This window comes from Leptopilina boulardi, unplaced genomic scaffold (assembly GCF_019393585.1).
Source record: "Leptopilina boulardi isolate dan_hultmark-lab unplaced genomic scaffold, ZJU_Lbou_2.1 LbouV2_38, whole genome shotgun sequence".
Taxonomy (NCBI): Eukaryota; Metazoa; Arthropoda; class Insecta; order Hymenoptera; family Figitidae; genus Leptopilina; species Leptopilina boulardi.
In genome coordinates this window covers 2,173,127-2,193,616 of record NW_026137951.1, presented here as the reverse complement: position 1 = coordinate 2,193,616, position 20,490 = coordinate 2,173,127, and the positions used below count along the sequence as shown (strand labels likewise).

At 24.7% G+C, this 20,490-nt stretch overlaps 4 protein-coding genes across 4 annotated transcripts; 2 read left to right on the top strand and 2 right to left on the bottom strand.

The window, feature by feature from the left end:
- The first annotated feature begins 1,407 nt into the window (after positions 1-1,407).
- Positions 1,408-6,879, top strand: LOC127288120 (CDGSH iron-sulfur domain-containing protein 2 homolog). Its single transcript, XM_051315387.1, has 5 exons — positions 1,408-1,620; positions 1,802-1,896; positions 2,218-2,334; positions 5,335-5,423; positions 6,653-6,879. Exons 1-4 carry the CDS (start codon positions 1,524-1,526, stop codon positions 5,419-5,421), a joined length of 396 nt encoding a protein of 131 aa, XP_051171344.1. The 5' UTR covers positions 1,408-1,523; the 3' UTR covers positions 5,422-5,423; positions 6,653-6,879.
- On the top strand, positions 2,745-5,427 carry LOC127288107 (piggyBac transposable element-derived protein 3-like). The gene is made up of 2 exons (XM_051315368.1): positions 2,745-3,034; positions 3,304-5,427. Exon 2 carries the CDS (start codon positions 3,361-3,363, stop codon positions 4,888-4,890), a length of 1,530 nt encoding a protein of 509 aa, XP_051171325.1. The 5' UTR covers positions 2,745-3,034; positions 3,304-3,360; the 3' UTR covers positions 4,891-5,427.
- Positions 5,378-9,081, bottom strand: LOC127288112 (STAM-binding protein-like A). Its single transcript, XM_051315376.1, has 8 exons — positions 8,762-9,081; positions 8,385-8,483; positions 7,961-8,170; positions 7,659-7,832; positions 7,277-7,580; positions 7,066-7,178; positions 6,881-6,983; positions 5,378-6,703 (listed from the first exon to the last, which is right to left on the bottom strand). Exons 1-8 carry the CDS (start codon positions 8,839-8,841, stop codon positions 6,638-6,640), a joined length of 1,149 nt encoding a protein of 382 aa, XP_051171333.1. The 5' UTR covers positions 8,842-9,081; the 3' UTR covers positions 5,378-6,637.
- A 3,523-nt stretch (positions 9,082-12,604) lies between these two features.
- On the bottom strand, positions 12,605-14,179 carry LOC127288118 (uncharacterized). The gene is made up of 4 exons (XM_051315384.1): positions 13,935-14,179; positions 13,668-13,813; positions 13,404-13,583; positions 12,605-13,316 (listed from the first exon to the last, which is right to left on the bottom strand). Exons 1-4 carry the CDS (start codon positions 13,996-13,998, stop codon positions 12,960-12,962), a joined length of 747 nt encoding a protein of 248 aa, XP_051171341.1. The 5' UTR covers positions 13,999-14,179; the 3' UTR covers positions 12,605-12,959.
- Between the last annotated feature and the right edge of the window lie 6,311 nt (positions 14,180-20,490).

The following is a 20,490-nucleotide window of genomic DNA, read 5'->3' as shown; positions in this document are numbered from 1 at the left end:
TTTAAATTAATATTGTTCGAAAAATCCTAAATAAACATTATGTGGAGACATTTTCATGTTTTTTTTTTTTTTAATAAAACTTAAATTTAATACATTAAATATTATTAAAATAAAAATACTAAATTTATTAGCATTAATTCAATGTCTTTTTTTCATATAAATTGTATTAAATTTTTTATGCAATTATTGTGTGAATTTGACTTCACATTTTGTATATTGACTGCAATGAGATTTCTATAGCAGTGAAGTTTATTTATAATAATTAAATATTGCGTCTATTTAATTTAAAAAAAAAAAAAAAACATTGTAAGATGTGTTATTTGTTGCTTTATACATTGGTTCTGTAAAAAGAACAATGATTACTAATCAAAAAAAAAAATAAAATAAACTTTCGATATATTTTTTTTTTCTTGTGATTGATTTTGATATTTTTAATAAGTTCACTTTTTTTGCGTTAAATAAAATTTACTATGTATACTAATAATTAAGTGTAAATAACTTAATAGATTTTGACACATTTACCTACGTTTTACTGCAATTAATTTATTATAATTTGAATTTTTAAAAATTGTGTTCTGTTGAAACGTTAAGGTGATATGTAAAGGGGATTATAAGTTTAAAAAAATGTTTCTTTTATTGAAACACGACTGTTTAATTAATTAATAAAATTGGCCTATTTATATTTCAGTGAAACGATAGACTATTAATAAAATTAGAATCATTAATTTTTAATAATAATAATGATTATTATTATTACTGTTTAAAAAATGAGTTCGTTTTTCTAGTTTGAGAATGTTTTGATTTTTTAATGATTTTTATATAGTAAAAATCGTTTTTAAAATAAACAAAATATCTTATGGAATGTCTGGAGAATGAAAAAAAAAACAAAGACAATGTAATATTATATAAAATATAAACAATCTGGCGATTGAACACATGTTTATTTAATTGTGTAAATAAAAATTGTACGACAGAAAAATGTTCATTAATGTAAATGCATGAATAAATTCTTTTATAAAGCGCAGTGAAATATTTTTCTTAAAAAAAATACCGATAGTAGATTTTTAAATCAAATTTGGTATCAATAAATAATTGTTAAAAAAATTTAATTAAAAAACAATTGCAAAATAATTTTATTTTAATGTTAATGAATAAATAATTTTTATCAATGAAAATTTTAAGAAAAGATTATGATTTTTTTATGGTTAAAACAATTTTCAGTGTCAATTTAAAAAAAATAATAATATTTGTAATTGTATTTAAAGGGATTTAAAATTTAAAACTTCGCGGTTTGAATAGAATTTAATAGACGAGTTTCTCGACGGGAATTTAAATTACAAACGAGAAATTTCATTGGATCAACGATAGGACTGCTCATTGATACTGCGCAGATTTATTACTTTTTTTCCCATATTTTTTTTTACAGTATACAGAAACGTGATAGGTGACTAAATCATTGTAATAAACCTATATTCCATATTTATACTCTTTTTGGTTCTACATTTTTCATTACCGTAATCAACATGGAGTCTTTCTCACATTTAGTTAAAGTATCAGTTCCAGATTATTTAGCGGGATTACCAATTCCAAATTCAATAGGAGGATGGTTTAGACTTGGAGGTAATGAATTTAATAATTAATAATTTGCATTGTCATCATTATTCGTTATGAAATATTAATTTGTAAAATGAATTAAAATTGACCTAGAAAGAATTTTACTACATTCAATATTTTCTTTTTTTTTAAAAAATTCCATTTTTTTCTAAAAGAAAATAAGAATGACCTACATGTTTGATTTTAGTGAAGGATTGGCTGAGTTTAATTCCACCGACTGCTATGTTGGCCGGGATAGGCTATATGTCTTATAAAGCATTTTGTCCTCTAGCTAGGCCTCCAGTAAGTTGAGATTTTTTTTTTTCTAACAATATTTCTCATGTGACTTTTATTTGTCCGATAAAGAATCAATTTTTTCAATTTTGTTTTCAATTTCAGTTGATAAATGGAATTTTAGAAATTAAAGAGACGAACGAAAATTTCAAAATATTTTGAATCAAATTAATAAATTTACAAAAAGAACATTGAATATAAGCAAAAATAATTGTCAATGGAAACTGAACTTTGGAATGAACCAAAGTTATATTTCCTTGTGTTAACATTTTTTTTTAATAAATTCTTTAATTAAAAATTTTAAGTTTAAATTAAATTATTCATTTTTAGACATGCGGAATGATAAATCCAAAAATTCAAAAGGATTCAAATAAAGTTGTGGATTGTGTTGATATTGAAAATATAGCTGAGAAAGCAGCATTTTGTCGATGTTGGAGAAGTGATAATGTAAGTAATTTATATACTATGTAAAGCTTATAGATTTGACACGAATTTTCATATAGTATGGTAAAAATATAATAACAATTTCAAAAAATTATTATCAGGAGAAAAATGTTTGCTTATTCATTTTTAATTAGAGAGAAAATAAAATAAATTTGCGCTTTTTACATTTCTATTTTAAAAACACTTTTTTATTTTTAAATGACCTATTTAAAAAAAAATAATTCTCCTCTCTTAAATTTTTTCTATTGTTATTTATCTGATTTTAATTATTTATTTATTAATTAATTTTCATTCAATTTGTCATTTTTATTTAACTAGAGAATTTCATCTGACATTTTTATTTAATTATCAAACTTAATTGTCACTTTTATTTAGTTGCTTAATTTGTATATATGTTTCTTTCAGTTTTCAACTTGGTTTTTTTTCAATTTTTAATTTAGTTTAAGTTAATTCGCCTGTTAAAGTTTTTGTTAAAAAAAAAATTTTCAAAATTTTTTTGTCAAAGACTGACAGGTGAACCAACTTAATGTTTTTTTTTTAATATTTATTTTAATCCCTTTCAGGCCACATTCATTGACATGGGTTAAGAAATAAATACAAAATTTTCCAAATTTAGCGATTTGCAAATTCTAACTAGATCTTTTAGACATATAGGCCTTGTTGCGAAGTGTTCTATCATAACTGAAAAACACCAATAATCTTGGTAAGATAAAAAAAAAATATTTCTCACTCTCGCCAATAGAATAATTCAATTTATTTAATCACATTGCGCACAAGAAAGTAAAAAATAATTCCACAGTTTTTATAAAAATGATGGAAAGAGTAAAATTTAAAATAGTCGACGTATAAAAGACAAAAAAAATAGAAATAAAATAACAATAAAGGAATTGGTCCATATTGTTATTCTGTTAATATATATTGAGCCACTCGCTTTAATTTGCAGTGAGATCACTTGCACAGTTCCTTTTTTAGTTTTCAGACATCACTCGAAAAGGAACAAGCCGTCGAAATGAAAATATTCTTCTTCTGATGGAAGGAGATATTTCCGACGTAGATCTCTCATGCGAGGAGTCAGATGAGGAAAATGACATATTTATTCATCGAAAGGGAATTTTAACAGATGCAATTGAAGATTCACAATCAAATTCGACAACAAAAATCGGTCTCAAAATTGAGACAATGGGAGATGAAAGTGAAAGTGACACAGAAGACGACACACCATTATCAAATCGACTTCGTGTAAAATCATTACGTTGGAAATCGCGCGACATTAAAGTTATTGATTGCAATTGTAATATAAAATTTGCAAGACCAATACCAGAAATTCCTGCATTACGTTATTTTAAACAATTTCTCACAACTGAAATAATACATCATCTCACAATACAAACAAATCTTTATTCAATTCAAAAATCCGGTATTTCTATTAATGTCACAGAGAAGGAGATTGAACAATTTTTTGGAATTCATATTCTCAGTGGAATTGTTAAAGTTCCAAGTATCAAATGTTATTGGTCGGATCCAACACGATTTTCAATAATTGCCGATTTTATGACACAAAAACGATTTTTTGAAATTCGAACCTACATACATTTTAACGATAATAGTAAAATAAAATCACGTGATCATGAGAATTATGATAGACTTTATAAAATCCGACCATTTATAGATGCATTGAAGAAAAATTTATCCAAATTGAAAAACGAAGAATACAATTCAGTGGACGAGGTGATTATTCCTCTCAGGGGTCATAATAGTTCATTAAATCAATATATACGCGGCAAAGCTTATAAACATCAAAAAAGTCAAAAATGCCGATACAATTGTCCCTGTATGGGATTTAAAATGTTTGCTCGATTTGGAAAAAGTGGTATTCTTTATGATTTTGAATTCTATTTAGGAAGAGATGTACTTCCAAGTACATCGGGACTTGGTTTAAATGGAGATATTGTTCTTCGTTTATGTGACAATTTGTCATCTAGTGAAAATTATAAAATATTAATAGACAGTAAATTTAATTCACATAGTTTAATTGTAGCCCTTAAGGAAAGAGGGCTATTTGCATTGGGAACAATTAGACCATCAAAATTACCAGGCTGTGTTTTTAGAAATTATTCCGAATTAAAAAAAAGAGTGAGAGGTGCTTATGATTTTCGAACTGAACAATCGACAAATATTATTGCACTAAAATGGTGGGGAATGTATAAACCAGTTTATATAGCGTCTTCTTATTCTTCAATTCATCCTCTAGAATCAATTACAAGTTGGTCTTCAACACGAAAAAAATATCGAGAATTTCCTGTACCACATCTTTTGTTTGAATATAATCAATGTGTGGGAGGAGTTGATTTACATAATATGCTGTTAGAATTATATAGAATTGATATAAGAGCAAAAAGATATTATTTAAGAATTATTTTCAATTTAATTGATTCGTGTCTTGTTAATTCTTGGTTATTATATCGACGTCATTGTGATCTAGGTAGCATGAAATGCAAATCGCTATTGGACTTTCGATCTGAGATAGCATACGGTCTTTTACAAACAAAACACTCGTAATCTAAAATTAATCGTTTTTTTTTTTATATAAATATATTTATAAAAATTATAAATCTACATTCCTTAAATATTATCGACTTTCAAATGAATGACATTTTTTGTTTCGATTTTAACTTGACAAAAAAAAAATTATTTTCATTCATTTGAAAGTTCAGATCTTTGAGAATAAACTACTTCAAAAAACTATAGAGAAAATTTTAGATATGTGTATAAGATGTTATAAAAATGTGATTTAGTTTTAAATAAAAATCCCCAGTCAATGTTGGCCTTTAAAAATAAATGATAATTATTTTTATGATATATTTAAAAAAGTAAGAGTCAAATTAAATATAATGAAAGTTCATTTTAAAATAAAATTATTATACTAAACAAAAATTATATATTCACACGATTGCAAAAAAAAAATTAATTTAAGATAATTTTTTTTTTTTTAAATTAATTTAGTGGCCATATTGTGATGGTTCTCATGGAAAACACAACAAGGATAATGCTGATAACGTTGGACCCATTGTTATTGAAAGAAAGAAATAAATGTAAGCGATTATATTAATAACGAATAATAAAATTACTGCCAAATTTTGCAGCACGTTATATTATCTTATATCATAAATAAAAAAAAAATCATTAGTTCCATTTTTAGGTACACCTTATAAAATCGTTTTAAAATAATATTTTGCGTATAGATATAAAATCATTGATAAGAAAAAATGAATCAATGATAAAATACAATTAATATTGTTGATATTTGATTTTGAGGATTTTATATTGTTAAATAAATAAAACATTTTCTTTTAATAAATAAATTAGTGTTTATATTCTGCACATACACATTTTCATTGACTCAACCTTTTTTTTTTAACTAACAATAAAGCCTTACTCTACTTTCATTCATTATTCATAAATATATTTAATTTATATTTATCAATATAGATTTTAAATAGATTCTTTGTGCAATTTTTTTTTCTAGAGCAAATATTTTTTTTTTATAAAAATTATAACGAAATTTATTCGGACAAACATCTTTTCTAGATTCTACAGGCATTACATGAGGTATTTAGTTTTAATTTATGAATAAATGCAATAGTATTGTTCTTTTATTTTATTATTATTTAAATTCTGGAATGTAGAGAAATAAAATTTTTATATTTTTTGTCTGTTAAATTCATTTTAAAAATGCAAACTTTGAAGGAGAAAGTTGTTTGTCTGAAAATTTCTGTGCGACATTTACTTTGGGAGAACTATTACACTCATGTGTGAAGAAACTGTTACAATAAATTAATAAATACCAAAGAATACTGTGATTAACATAGATATACACGTACTTTGTTCACAATGTGCAATTTTTTTTTTTTATTTTTACAATTCATGCAAGAACGACTGCTTGAGCTTAAGCAGCGACTTGCTGTTTTAGTTAAATTTATATATTTTTTTTACTTAGTGAAAACAATGTAACTCCACTTTTTCATTAAACAAAAAAAAATAACAATAAAAAAAAATTTTTTATTCTCTAATTAAAATAATAAAATTAAAAAACCTAACAAAAATATTAAATTTTTTTATAAAAATAATTCAAAACAAGCTCATAAAAAGAATCTAAAAAATACAAAATAATTACATAAAAATGAATTCATACATTTTAACAATTGAAACAAATATAAAGAAATTAACTCATAAAAAATGGAGTTACTGTTCTTTTGCGAGTTTTAAGAAACGTTAATTTTTTTCAGTGATACAATAATCACATAAGTTATTTTCTTCTCAGGTCAATAACTTCAACATTCGCCATGGGATCCAGTTTACAATGTTTCGCTTCCTGCAAAGAAAAAAAAAATCAATAAATAAAATGGATCAAGATTTGTACAAAAAAATGTTTAATTAGTGAGAAATGGAATATCACAATAATTACTTAAAAAGTATTTGTATGGAACTGCATTTTGTTATAGTTGAATTTTTAGATTAAAATTTTAATAAATTAAAATAATAAACTTACTTTGTAAAGTGGCATATCAGTTGGATGAGGATGAAATCCACTTTCTCTACAATTTGCAATGAAATCTAAACCATATTCTGGAGTAAGTATGAAATATCCAGTTCTACATGAAACACAAAATAAGATTTAAATTAAAAAAAAAAAAAAGATTTTCAAATTTTTCTAATTATTTTTTTTTAACTTACTCCTCATATTTGGGTGCACAAACGATTGCAATCGCTTCAGCCATCATAAGCTGATAAGCACAATGTGTATGAAGATCTACACTTGATAAGAAAGCCGTTTGAGTTGGATGAGTCTAAGAATTGAATAAATAGCAATAGTAAAATAATAATTACCATTCATTTTCGAAAGAAAATTTTATAATTAAATTTTAAATAGAAAAATTCTACTCACATGTACCCATCCAAGGGTTATAAGATTATATTGATCCTGATAATCAAATATATCTTCTTCATTGTGAGTTAAACATGAATCGGGAGATCCAGTTTGATGTGGAATCAACAAATGTGTAACTATTAATTTATTTCTTTCTAATTTTCCCGCTAAAACTCCACATGTTTCTTTTTTACTCATTGTATTAGGTGTAGCAAGTCTCAAGAAATGATTCATCAATTCTGTTGGCAAAACCATATCACGGAGGCCGAGTTTATCATCATGAAGTATCGGTTTTGTTGATCGATCAACAGATGGAATTTTTCTGTAAATGTGACATTTTTAATTTAAATATTACAATTAATTAATTACAATAAATAAATATTATAAATAAAATAATTACTTGTCTTCTGACGATGTAACTTTAGGATCTAATCGAGGACTTATGGGAGTAGTAAAAGGAGGATATAAAGGTTTAATTGGTTTCGTATCACCAGCAATCATAGCACCAGCACTAATTCCTATTTTTGGTTTAGCTAAAGCTGCTAAAGATTTTCTATTTTCTTCTTCGCGTAACCTTCAAAATAATAATTACAAAATAATAATAATAATAATTAATTAATAATAATTACATAGTAATTATTATTAACAATTTTTAAAAAATATAGACTGAAAATTCTGTTAAATATACATTACAGATATTACCTTTGTATTTCTTCACGTTTAAGTCTTTCATTCTCAATTCTCCTTTTTTCTTCAACTTCCAACGATTCTTTTCCATATTGTTCGAGTAATTTCTTTTTTATTTCTTCCGTTTTTGGTAAAACTTCCCGAAGTGTTTGTTGTATCCATAATTTAAATTTCGGTGAAATTGTATTGTACTTTGGATGTTCTCTTATTTTTTCCAGAAATATTCTAAAATAAAAATATATTGATTTTACATACATATAAAGGTTGAACGCATTAAAGTAAATTACAGTTGACTTACATAGTAAAATTGTTTTAAAACATCAGATATAAAGAAAATTACATATTTAACAAAACAACAAAAAAAAGAATATTGTTTTAAAAAAACGGCAATAACTGTTATATAAATCGAAAATTTTATTAATAAATTGCTACTACTTACGTTAAAAATCTCATATAAATATTATAAGCTCGTTCTAATGTTCCCTCTGCCAAATAAATATCTGCTTGTCTAATCATTTCTACTCCAGATCTGCAAAATCTATTAATTTTAAATACAAACATTAATATAAACATTACTCCCTTCTGTCGAATATATCTGTATATAACCTTATAAATATAACTCTTATTGAAGAAAAGTTAACAGAACATTATAAACTATAAATATGTAAAAAATATAGATTTACAAAAATTCAAGGAGTAATAATTACTTTTAACAATTTTGAATTTCAATTCTAAAAAAATTATTTTTTATTATGTCTTCTAGAATTATTATGTAAAAACAAATTTTTGAATTTACAATTTTGATTGTATAATTACCTTATAGGTGGAATATTATGATCCACTGAAACAGTTTTACAATTATCTGAAATATTTTTTAAACGTTGAACAGGATCCATTCTGAATTTATAGGTTATATTCTCTGAACTGCACAAACTGTATAAACTGCACTTTCCAATTTGAATTGTCACTGTACATTTGCATTACATATTCTCCTTAATATTTGCATCATCAGAGTATCAAAATTTTAGAATGACACTCTGCTGTTAAAAGTTTAGAGAATGTAATTTCTAAATCTAATCTCCCCGTAATGTATATATATACATTATCACAAAGGTGTCATAATGAAATGACATGAATCATAACGTTAAGGTGTATACATATCTGCTTGAAGGTATGTGGACGCGCCCTAATAACATAAAGAATGAGCATCCGAAATGTGACGTTTTGCTGGGAGTAGAGGTTTACTTTTTCGCGTGAGGGGAACACTATCGCATGTGACAAGTATCATTTTAAATAAACAATAATTTTGTTGAAAATCAGAAAAATTAATCATAATGATAATAATAAACTTACATTTGGCTGCAGTCTGATGAACAAGATCTCCCTCTGGAGCTGCTCCTCTAAAACCTCGTTCTAATCCAAAAAAAGAGCACAAAACACTTTTAAAATACACATCGACACTTCACTTTAACTAAACCACTATAACAATTAATTTAATATCGAATCCAAACACTCTTTTATACTCCGCTAATCCGCACTAATCTGCACCCTGCCTACTACATGAGTTTCCCGCCAAAATTATCTACTGAAATGTCAGTTGTTTCAGAAGATGATTTTTAAGTGACTCGAATGACAATTAACAAAAAAGAGGAGCAATTGATAGACATTGCTTCAGACGAACAAAATTGAGTATTGTTATTAATAATACCAACATAAATGACAATCATTAAAAATATAGTAACGAGTCATAGTTGAAAAACCGTTACACTTCGTAAGAACCCAAAGTTATCAACTTTTTGAAGCTTTAATTTTCACACACGAACATCTTTACACTACAACAAAACACTATCCCGAAGAGGAATCACAGATTGGCAATAACAAATAACATGGTTATAGCGATAATATCCCGATTAAAAACTTAAAATTTAAACAATTTTTTACTTGTAAACGAACCGTCCCGACCGACATCCAAGTGTACACTGAGGATGTGCGCGCGCAGCACTAGTTCTTGCTCCCTTCCTAAATGCATCCTATTGGCTAACTCCGAGCCAATGAGCGAGCGCGCTTCTTACTGTTAAATTAGGGGCAACAGGGAATGGTAGGTGTAAACCAAAGTAATAAAGTGGAGTTGCAGACATTTATCTCAAAATGAAAACCACGAAAGTTTATTAAGTCGAATTCACAAGTGTCGAATTGACAAATGTTCTAACCTCTATTTCCATGAATTGTATATTAAACGAAATGTTATTGTTTCGAATACTAATATGATCAACTTTCATGCGCAAAAAATTATATTTTGATCTAATTTATATTTTCTATAATTTTAAATTTCTCTAATTTTTATTTATCCTAATCTTTATTTAACCTAATTTTCATAAAGTCGAAATATGAAATGTTATAATGTTGATTTAACCTAAATATAATTTATAATATAAGTAATTTGACATAATTATTATTTGTGGTAATGATTTAATGTACGAATTAAAATGAAATCAATTTTTCAAATGTTTAAATTATATTCAAAGCAAAATATTATTTTTTGGAATTATATTTTCACATAATTTCTATTTACACTAATGGATTAATGACAAAATTAAAAAATGTTAAATTTGTAATAGACTATACTCTTAAAGTTGACGAATTTTTATTTCATAAAAATTATTATTTGCCTAATTGTCATTTAATATAATGTGTTTCTTTACGAAATACAAAGTTCTTTAATTTTTATTCATCCGATTTATAAGATAACCTAAATGTTATTTTTCATATTTCTTATTCGTTATAAATAAGATATGTTCTAATTATTATTTATCATAATTTCTTTATTTTCGAATTTAATTCTAACCTAAATATTAAAATCATTAATTGTAAATTAATTAAATCAAATTTCGTCGAATATGCATTTCAACTAATCTTCATAGCATCAAATTATTATTTAAAATAAATTTTACTTAATCGAATTTCAATAACTTATAATGTACATTACATTTAATTTTTATTTAATTGAATTATCGCGCCACATAATTGTCACGTGTCCGAATCGTTTGTCGTCGAATTATAAAAACCTGAAAATTTGTAGCTGAATGAGTTTCCTATCTATGACATTTACGTTTTCTATTAGTATAGCCGATAATGTAGATTTATAATAACGATGATTTTATAACATTTATAAAGCGTCATATAGTAATTAAATTAATATACATATAAAGTGTGAAATATTTAAAACTGACGCTCAATAAAACTAGAGATTAGAAAATGACAAAAGCTACATCTAAATCTACATTATCGGCTATACTAATAGAAAACGTAAATGTCATAGATAGGAAACTCATTCAGCTACAAATTTTCGGGTTTTTATAATTCGACGACAAACGATTCGGACACGTGACAATTATGTGGCGCGATAATTCAATTAAATAAAAATTAAATGTAATGTACATTATAAGTTATTGAAATTCGATTAAGTAAAATTTATTTTAAATAATAATTTGATGCTATGAAGATTAGTTGAAATGCATATTCGACGAAATTTGATTTAATTAATTTACAATTAATGATTTTAATATTTAGGTTAGAATTAAATTCGAAAATAAAGAAATTATGATAAATAATAATTAGAACATATCTTATTTATAACGAATAAGAAATATGAAAAATAACATTTAGGTTATCTTATAAATCGGATGAATAAAAATTAAAGAACTTTGTATTTCGTAAAGAAACACATTATATTAAATGACAATTAGGCAAATAATAATTTTTATGAAATAAAAATTCGTCAACTTTAAGAGTATAGTCTATTACAAATTTAACATTTTTTAATTTTGTCATTAATCCATTAGTGTAAATAGAAATTATGTGAAAATATAATTCCAAAAAATAATATTTTGCTTTGAATATAATTTAAACATTTGAAAAATTGATTTCATTTTAATTCGTACATTAAATCATTACCACAAATAATAATTATGTCAAATTACTTATATTATAAATTATATTTAGGTTAAATCAACATTATAACATTTCATATTTCGACTTTATGAAAATTAGGTTAAATAAAGATTAGGATAAATAAAAATTAGAGAAATTTAAAATTATAGAAAATATAAATTAGATCAAAATATAATTTTTTGCGCATGAAAGTTGATCATATTAGTATTCGAAACAATAACATTTCGTTTAATATACAATTCATGGAAATAGAGGTTAGAACATTTGTCAATTCGACACTTGTGAATTCGACTTAATAAACTTTCGTGGTTTTCATTTTGAGATAAATGTCTGCAACTCAATAAAGTGGAACTTCAAAATATAACACAGGGTGACCAACAAAAGAAGATTAAAACGAAAGTGCGGTAATTTTAAACTCATTTTCAATTAAAAGAAAAAATGATTAATTATAAATTACGTTTTACAAAAATCTTTTTAAATTCACTTTTGCTATTAAAAACTATAATTTATTTAATTACGCAATCTAGTATTTAGCGACGACAATAATACTAATGCGGCCAATTAATTATTGTTATTTCCTTTTATGTTAATTAGTACTTTGTATAATTAGGCAAAGTTGTTATTGCCCGTTTGTATAAATAAATAAATAAATAAATAATGTATATAATAAATATTTCAAATATAATAATGAAAATAATAACAATATAATTACTTGAAAAATATTTATTTATATTTTCGTAATTTATTATAAATAATTCATTTACAATAAAGTATTGAATTGCAAAATTAGAAGAGATTGCATTTGAACACAGTGAAACAAGAAATTATAATATTTTCCATGGATTGTTTTCGTAAAGAGAAATTATTCAAAATAAAAAAAAAAACGTTTTTTTATCAGATATTTACAAAAGAAAGAAAATTATAATATTTTCCATGGATTGTTTTGTAATGAAAAATTATTGAAAATGAAAGAACGGTTTTATCAGATATTTACAAAAAAAAACAAGAAATTAAACGAATTTGAAATAAGGAAACAAAATTGTTTTGGTAATGAAAAGTGCACTTATTTGGAAAATTTTTGAAGAATAATTGTGCAAAGTTCCTGTACACCTTTACTCAATTGTTCCTTCGCTATTACATCTCTTTCTAAAATTTTTAATTTTTTCTTATAATAATCACATTTTTCTTTATAATATTCCAATTGCGTTATCTCTGTTTTATTTACATTTTCTATTCTTTTTGGCATTTTATTATCCTTTTCATTTAACTTCTCTTTTTTAATATTAACACTTTCCGCCTGCCATACAGAGTTCACGTGTCGTTTTTTTTCGTGTGCTACATTGTTTCGTACCAATTCTTCATCGCTATCTAAACATTCGAAGTTGGAATTTTCTTCGGTTATCGTCTTACTATCCCAACTCTACAAACAATTTTCATTGTATACTTTATAAATACAAATTAAATTAGACATAAATTTAATTGTGATATTATATAATATTCTACTTACATATATTACTTCAGGTACCCTTACATTTTTAGAAAAATGAACAGTTGTTGATCCCTTAAGTGAAATTTCTTTTTTATTGTTTTGCGATAATAAAATTTCTGATCCTTTGTTCATTTTTTCTAACAAGTCTTTAAGTCCAGTGCCTCTGCATTTTGCAAGACTACGCAAATCCTGCCACGTCTGTAAAAAAAAAAATTAATGACAATATATTTAATTTTTTTACTAAATGTTACGGTAATAATATTTTATTTACAAATTTCATACTTTTCTCCATTGTTTCCAATCCTTAGTTGGACCGGGTATTTTATGCAATTCTTGAGTGACTTCCTGCCAAAGTCTTTGTGAATCTCTTACTGTAAATGTTTTATTAAATTTACCAGTTTGTAGTTTCGGGTGATTTATCATGAATCCTATAAAAAAAATTTAAATATAGTAAATAAAAATTTAATAAATAATTGTATTTTTGCAACTAATATTTAGTTATTATTAACACTTTGAATAATTACAAATTCAATTTAAAGATTTATTTACCAATAAGAAGTTCCTTTTGCTCCTGACTCATATATTTTTTTCGTTTTGGTTCGGATAGAGACATTGTACTACATTAAAGGCAGATGAAGAGATAATACACGAAAAAAAAACCCACTTTCTTTTCAATTTAACACTATTTGAGATCAATGTATTTTTTTTAAGAAAAATAATAAATAACAACAAGATTTAACCTCAAAAGTAATGGAGAATGTATTCGAGAGTTGCTGACAGTATACTGATTAGAAAATTACCCAATCAGGATAAACATGCTGATGGATCAGCCAATCACAGTATACTCTGAATATACTCGCAATGTAACTATCGAAAACACCCAGAGATATCTAATGTGACTTTACCGACAGGGGGTGACGTCACGTTAAACATCTCTATGTGGTTGGTAGTTTCGTTATCTTAGGTTGGTATCACTGCCTATTACTGAAAACGAAAGAGCGGTTAAAAGTTATCAAACATTCTGCATGAATCGCCTGAATTGAAAAAGATATTTTATAATCTTTACATAAATTGCTGATTCTTTTAATAGGTAAGTTTAGTTTTATTTAAATAATAAAAATTTTCTATTATTATTAGTGATAAATATCAGATGTTAAAGTATTTCAACAAATTTAATGACGCCAATAATTTAACCTAAAAATTGTTTCACGGCAATTCGATTTCCAGTTTTGTTTATCTAAATTCGAAATAAGAATTTGATAAAAAAAGGAAGATTTGTGTAATTAATATGAAATAATGAAAATTTGTTTCTTTTGATGATTAATAAAGTAATTAGGAAATAATACATATGTTAGTGTATTTTGTGTTCAATACAATGCTTTTAACTGGAAGACGATCAAATTTGTCTTTTTTTTTTCTAAATAATTGCTTAATAAGATTTGTCAATTATTTTCATTAATATATTCTTTTTTTTGTTTATAGTTATGAAGGAGTCATTCAAAAAAAAGAAGGTCTAAACAATGGATTAAAATCTTGACGCGAAAATCTCCAATTGGTGAGTACTTTTTATTTTTTCAATATTGTGTCAATTTTTGTTAATTACTGTCACTTTATTTGTATTCTCATATTTAATTATTTAATGTGTAGTGTACACTCAAAAAAAGGTATCATTGATTTCTCGAAAATTATTTACTCATCTGTATCAGATCCAATAATTTTAATTCAAGTAAATTTACTTCAAATTGGTAAAAATATTTTAAATCAAGAAAATATTGAATCAAATACGGACAAGTAAATGGGTTTTCTTGATTTAATACTATTTTTTGTTTTTGAGAGCAGTGGATTTAATTTTTTAATTATTATACATTTTTTTTCCATTTAGAAAAAGATTTTTTAGTCATATAATAAAAATATATTTACTATTTATTTATTTTTATGTTTTTAATAATATAAATGATTATTAAATTAAATTCGTCGATTTTTCTCCTTTTTTTTATATAGAGTTTAGAAATTTAAATTTATTAGAAATGTAATTTTTGCTCAGATGTGTTCTAATAATTATTATATACATATTTACTTTTTTTATAGTGAAATTTTTCTTCATATTGTGATATTTGTGGCAACAATCTACCAACGTTGAGTGTATCAAATTCAAAAGGAAAAGGAGGATGAAGGATCGAGGATGTTGAAGAGAAAAGAGGCTGACTAAATATTGACATTACTACTTCACTACTGCAGAAATGGAGAATATTTGAGCAATACTGTCATTTCTTCAAAGTTTTCAACATGGGAATATCTGATCGGTGAGTTTTAATAATTAAATTTTATAAATATAGGAAATAATTTTTTATTCTACTTTTTTTTTTTAATAAGTGTAAAAAAATCTTAATTTTCGCGACTGAATATTAAATTATTCTGCCTTTGCACTTTTTTTTTTTTGGATTTGTTACGGTTTAGCAGAGGAATATATGTAATTCCAGTTTGCTTTGCACCCTTAAAAATAGGTTTTTGAATCTGTAGATTGTGGTGGCACTTCAATTTCAAGCGCTACTGCCGCCAGAACGAAAGAGTGGGTACTTGCATTTTGAGGTTATAGTTCCCGCGTTCATTAGTGGAATATAAGTTTACTTGGTTGGTTGTACTTTGTAGGTTGGTTGAAATAAAAACGAGAGAAAGAGTAAAAGGGGTAGATACTTTAGTGGGTGTCAACTACTCATTTCACTGTGTGTTATTTTTGGTTGCGTTGCTTCTTTTCTATTTTTTGTTAGTTATATATAGTCATACATATATAATTATATATATATATTTTTTTTTACAGAAAAAAAATTCGCAAATATTTTTGCATTTCCTTGCATAATTTATTTTACTTTGAAGTTAAATAATGAAGGAATATATAAATAGATGAACTTTTTTTTGAAGTCAGTAAATTGGAGGGTTTCGCATCTCAAATATACTCTTTAAATCTGAATTAGTAAAAATGTTTACTAATTTAAATTAGTAACTCACTTTATGCTTTAGAATTAGTTAAATTTTACTAATTGTTAGTAAAAGTTACTAATAATTTACTAAATTAAGTTAAATTAGTAATTAGTTACTAAATTTTACTAATTGAGAAGCAATAAGTGAGTCACTAATTCAAATTAGTAAAAATTTTTACTAATTCAGATTTAGAGAGTTTTTTTATAAATATATTTTTTTTAATGAATATTTTTATAAATATTTCAAAAAAAAATAATAATAATAAGGATTGAGATATTATTTCTCTATAAATAATTTTGACTAACTTACATGTTTTCTCTCATAAATATAGTAAGAACAATTATAAAATTTCGTAATTATTTTCTTTCAGTAATCGTGTATGATCTCTAAATAAATTGGAGAATTTCTTTCTTAATGAATAAGATAAATCGTACTTTTTGGAAAATAATAACTATTTTTAGAAATAAAAAAAATTCGAGGGGGAATTTACTAGTTAAAAACATGTACACTTGACTACCGGTAATACACCTTATATTACCCTTATTACCAAGTATTACACGTTATTACAGAGTATTACACATTATTACAGAGATATTACAGACTTTTTTGCGTTATTACAGCACCGTAATAACACATTATTACACGGTATTACACGTTATTACACAAGTATTACAGGAAGAGTGTACACTTGACTACCTGAGTAAATTCCCCCTTGAAAAAATTTTTCAATCATTAAAGAAATATTCTTCGCTGCTATATACTATAAAGCTGGTTAACTTTAATATCCTGGTGTTTAAAAAAAATGCGACAGTATTATGAGCCTAATTATCGGTTTTAATAACATTCATAATTTTTCTTTATCGTTTATTCTTTCATAAATGTAGAATAATTGACTGTAAATGTTTCATTTGGATTTTATAGTATTTTATGTTTTGTTTAAAAATGAGTTTTTTTCATTTTCTTCATTATCGTAATATTAAACTTTATTATCTGTGAAGATCAACAGGTTGAGTTTGCAAACTGTTAAAGGTTTTAAAAAAAATGTGTTTTTTTTTTTATTTAAATTTTTTATTTTTTAAATGACACGTGGATATAAATATATAAATAGATGGAAAACTTTATACACTTCTGTATTCCATTATAACTAAAATTCAGGATGTGTATAGCGTAAAAAATTTAAGTTGGAATATAAATTCGAGTTAACATCAATGCTTTACCTTCCAATCTAGAGGGTTCGTTCTAAGGGTCGAAATGTAGGAAATTTATCAGACGTTATCTTAGAGCGTACTGTATATAGAGCAATATATGCAGTGTTCAAAAATTTTTAAGATTAAAGAGATATGACAGTATGAGTTGTACTAAATTTTTCGTCAAATATTCTTTAATTTTGATAAAAGAAAATTTCTGTCAGACACACATCCAGAGAAATATTTTTTTAGCGTTTATTTGTGATAAATAAAATTTATTTGAAGTAAATAAAAATTTATTTTTCTCAGTGTCTAATAACTTTTTATTTATGTTTTAAATACATGAATTTATTTAGAACAAATAAAATTTATTTGAAACAAATAAATATTTATTTAGCTCTGCGAGACAAATATATCTTTTATTTTGGGTGTAACATATAATATTTTTATGATTTTGATATGTATCAGTAGTAGTAGTAGTCAGTTGTAGTCAGACAAAACGTTTTTGAATTACATCATCATTAGTTGTGTGCGAAAAGCACTTTTAAAATAATTATAATAATTTAATATAATTATAATAATTTTAATATAATTATAATAATTTTAATAAAATTATTTTAACTATACAATGCAATTAATACTTCTAAAAGAGAATTTTTTTTATTTTAAAATGGCATTAAAGTTTTTATAAAAAAAATTTAGTTCATTTTGTATTTAAAATTTTTTAATATTTTCAAATAATTTATAAATATTAAGTGAAATACCAAATTATAATTTCTAAGTATTATAAAACGTGTCCAAGTGATTTTAGAATTATCTTTATAACTGCGTTTCGAGCGGTTTGTTTACATTAAAGTACAAAGGGAATGCTTAAGCCGAAGGTCATAAAATTCCAAAGATAATTGAATCAGTTGCAATTCGTGTAGTGACCTGTTGAGACGTGCTCAACGGGTGTGTAGATTAAGTAATTTTCGTATAATTTTGTATTTTTTTTTTTTTTTTTTAATGAATAGCTTCGGGATTTATCGAATTTTTTAATTCGCGAACAAAAAAATTTTAGTGTTAAACATTTTGGTTTTCTATTTAGTAAATATTTCTTCTTCCAGGAGTGTTCAAAATTCTTAAAATCGCGATCACTTAAATTTTTAGGGAAAAGTTTTTTTTTTCTTAATTTAAATGTCGTTGTAATTTTTTAAATCGCGTGTGTGTGTTTCGCCAATAGATCATCAACTGCAAACTAAGGTTAGAGATATATTTCTTATAACTATAATTACATGCGCATTTTTTACTACTAAAAAATTTGGAAATATTATTATATTATTTTTTTTTCCAAAAAGGTAAATTGAACAATTTTAAAGTTCACGAAATTATGTTTTAAAAGAATTAATTTTATATTTAGAGTTCTTTAATAATAAAAATTACTTTTATAATTTTAATTTATAGATAAATCTAAAAATAATATTTTCTGATTACCTTGAGTACTTTAGAAATATTACAATAAAAATAAAATATTATATTAAAAATTTCAAATTAAATTAGCCTTGTAAGTTAAATTGTTGATTTTAATTTAAATCAAAACTTTGATAAAAATGACGAAATTACTCTCTAAATTTAAATTAATGAAAAGTGAGCTACTAATTCGCATTAGTAAGAATTTTTACTACACTGAAAAAAGGGTTTGGTATTGACTAACAAACATTTGGTTGGTATTTAAGCAACCAAAATTTTTTTTGTTGAATCAACAAAATTTTAATTGTCTCAATCAAAATATGTTTGACACAACCAAAATTAGAAAAAAAAAGGATTTTTGTTGTCCTAACTAAAGTTTGATTGGGCTTAAATACCAACCAAATGTTTGGTTGTTAATACCAAACCTTTTTTTCAGTGTAATTTTCAGTAAAATATTTCTATTCGATTAAGTAGTTTTAAATTTCTTTACTAAAGTTTTAGTAAAAAGTAACTAAAAATTAGTGAAAATTCTTACTAATTTAAATTAGTAGCTTACTTTTCACTAATTCAGATTTAGAGAGTATAAATTTTAGTTTCGGAAATATTAAAATTCAGCTACTTCTAAGTGTTTTAATTTAAAATTAAGTTTTGTCTGAAATGTATAGAGTTACTGGAAGAAGTCAAAAATGACTAATAATTAGGCTACTATTTCAATTGGTAAAATTTAATAAATGAATTAGTTTTCTACTATCAATTGGTCATTTTTGACTAAGAATTAGTTAAATTTTTTACTAATTCCTTTAATAAACGAATCGGAGTTGAATTAGTCAAAAGTTAATTAAGATTTAGAGATCATTATAACAATAAGTTCAGGTGCTAGCAAAAGATGTTTCTTTAAGAATTAACCTAAATTTACTCTCTAAATCTGAATTAGTAAAAATGTTTACAACTTTGAATTAGTGACTCACTTTTTGCTTCTGAATTAGTAAAATTTAACTAATTCTAAAGCAAAAAGTGAGTCTCTAATTTAAATTAGTAAACATTTTTACTAATTCAGATTTAGAGAGTAATAGTATACATTTTATATATGAATTTAAACAGTTTTCTATATTTTAAAATATCCCTAAAGGAGAATCCATGAAAAGATTAAATTTAACTTCGTAAATTGTTTATCGTTTGTATAAATAAAACAGGTCCTCTTGCTAAATTTGACCCGAGTAGAAGACCTATTTTTTCAAGTGGGATGCAAAATTTGTCTATTTAGAAAAAAAATGGCTTGGGGGTTACGCTTATAAATAATTTTTCACGATTTCTTTTTTCTTCTTCTCTTCTTCAAGAGGGCCAGTTTTGCCTGGAGGGTAAAAGTGTCTACGAACACGGCCCTGGTAAAACTGGTAACCTAGAAAGAGATGGAGAGCAGTAGTGCTACTAGAGACAATAGCCGCGGACAGGGTGGATGTGAGAAAAGTTTTCCGCGGTTCTTGGTAAGA

What these genes read in the sequence shown, in the direction of transcription:
- LOC127288120 (XM_051315387.1), top strand. Translation starts at nt 1,524, where the DNA reads ATGGAGTCTTTCTCACATTTAGTTAAAGTATCAGTTCCAGATTATTTA. An exon ending in AGGATGGTTTAGACTTGGAG is followed by an intron (nt 1,621 to 1,801) that starts GTAATGAATTTA and finishes GTTTGATTTTAG; the next exon opens with TGAAGGATTGGCTGAGTTTA. An exon ending in GATGTTGGAGAAGTGATAAT is followed by an intron (nt 2,335 to 5,334) that starts GTAAGTAATTTA and finishes AAATTAATTTAG; the next exon opens with TGGCCATATTGTGATGGTTC.
- LOC127288107 (XM_051315368.1), top strand. Translation starts at nt 3,361, where the DNA reads ATGGAAGGAGATATTTCCGACGTAGATCTCTCATGCGAGGAGTCAGAT.
- LOC127288112 (XM_051315376.1), bottom strand. Translation starts at nt 8,841, where the DNA reads ATGGATCCTGTTCAACGTTTAAAAAATATTTCAGATAATTGTAAAACT. An exon ending in CATAATATTCCACCTATAAG is followed by an intron (nt 8,484 to 8,761) that starts GTAATTATACAA and finishes TAAAATTAATAG; the next exon opens with ATTTTGCAGATCTGGAGTAG. An exon ending in CTGATATGCCACTTTACAAA is followed by an intron (nt 6,704 to 6,880) that starts GTAAGTTTATTA and finishes TTTTCTTTGCAG; the next exon opens with GAAGCGAAACATTGTAAACT.
- LOC127288118 (XM_051315384.1), bottom strand. Translation starts at nt 13,998, where the DNA reads ATGTCTCTATCCGAACCAAAACGAAAAAAATATATGAGTCAGGAGCAA. An exon ending in GCAAAAGGAACTTCTTATTG is followed by an intron (nt 13,814 to 13,934) that starts GTAAATAAATCT and finishes TTTTTTTTATAG; the next exon opens with GATTCATGATAAATCACCCG. An exon ending in GGGTACCTGAAGTAATATAT is followed by an intron (nt 13,317 to 13,403) that starts GTAAGTAGAATA and finishes AATTGTTTGTAG; the next exon opens with AGTTGGGATAGTAAGACGAT.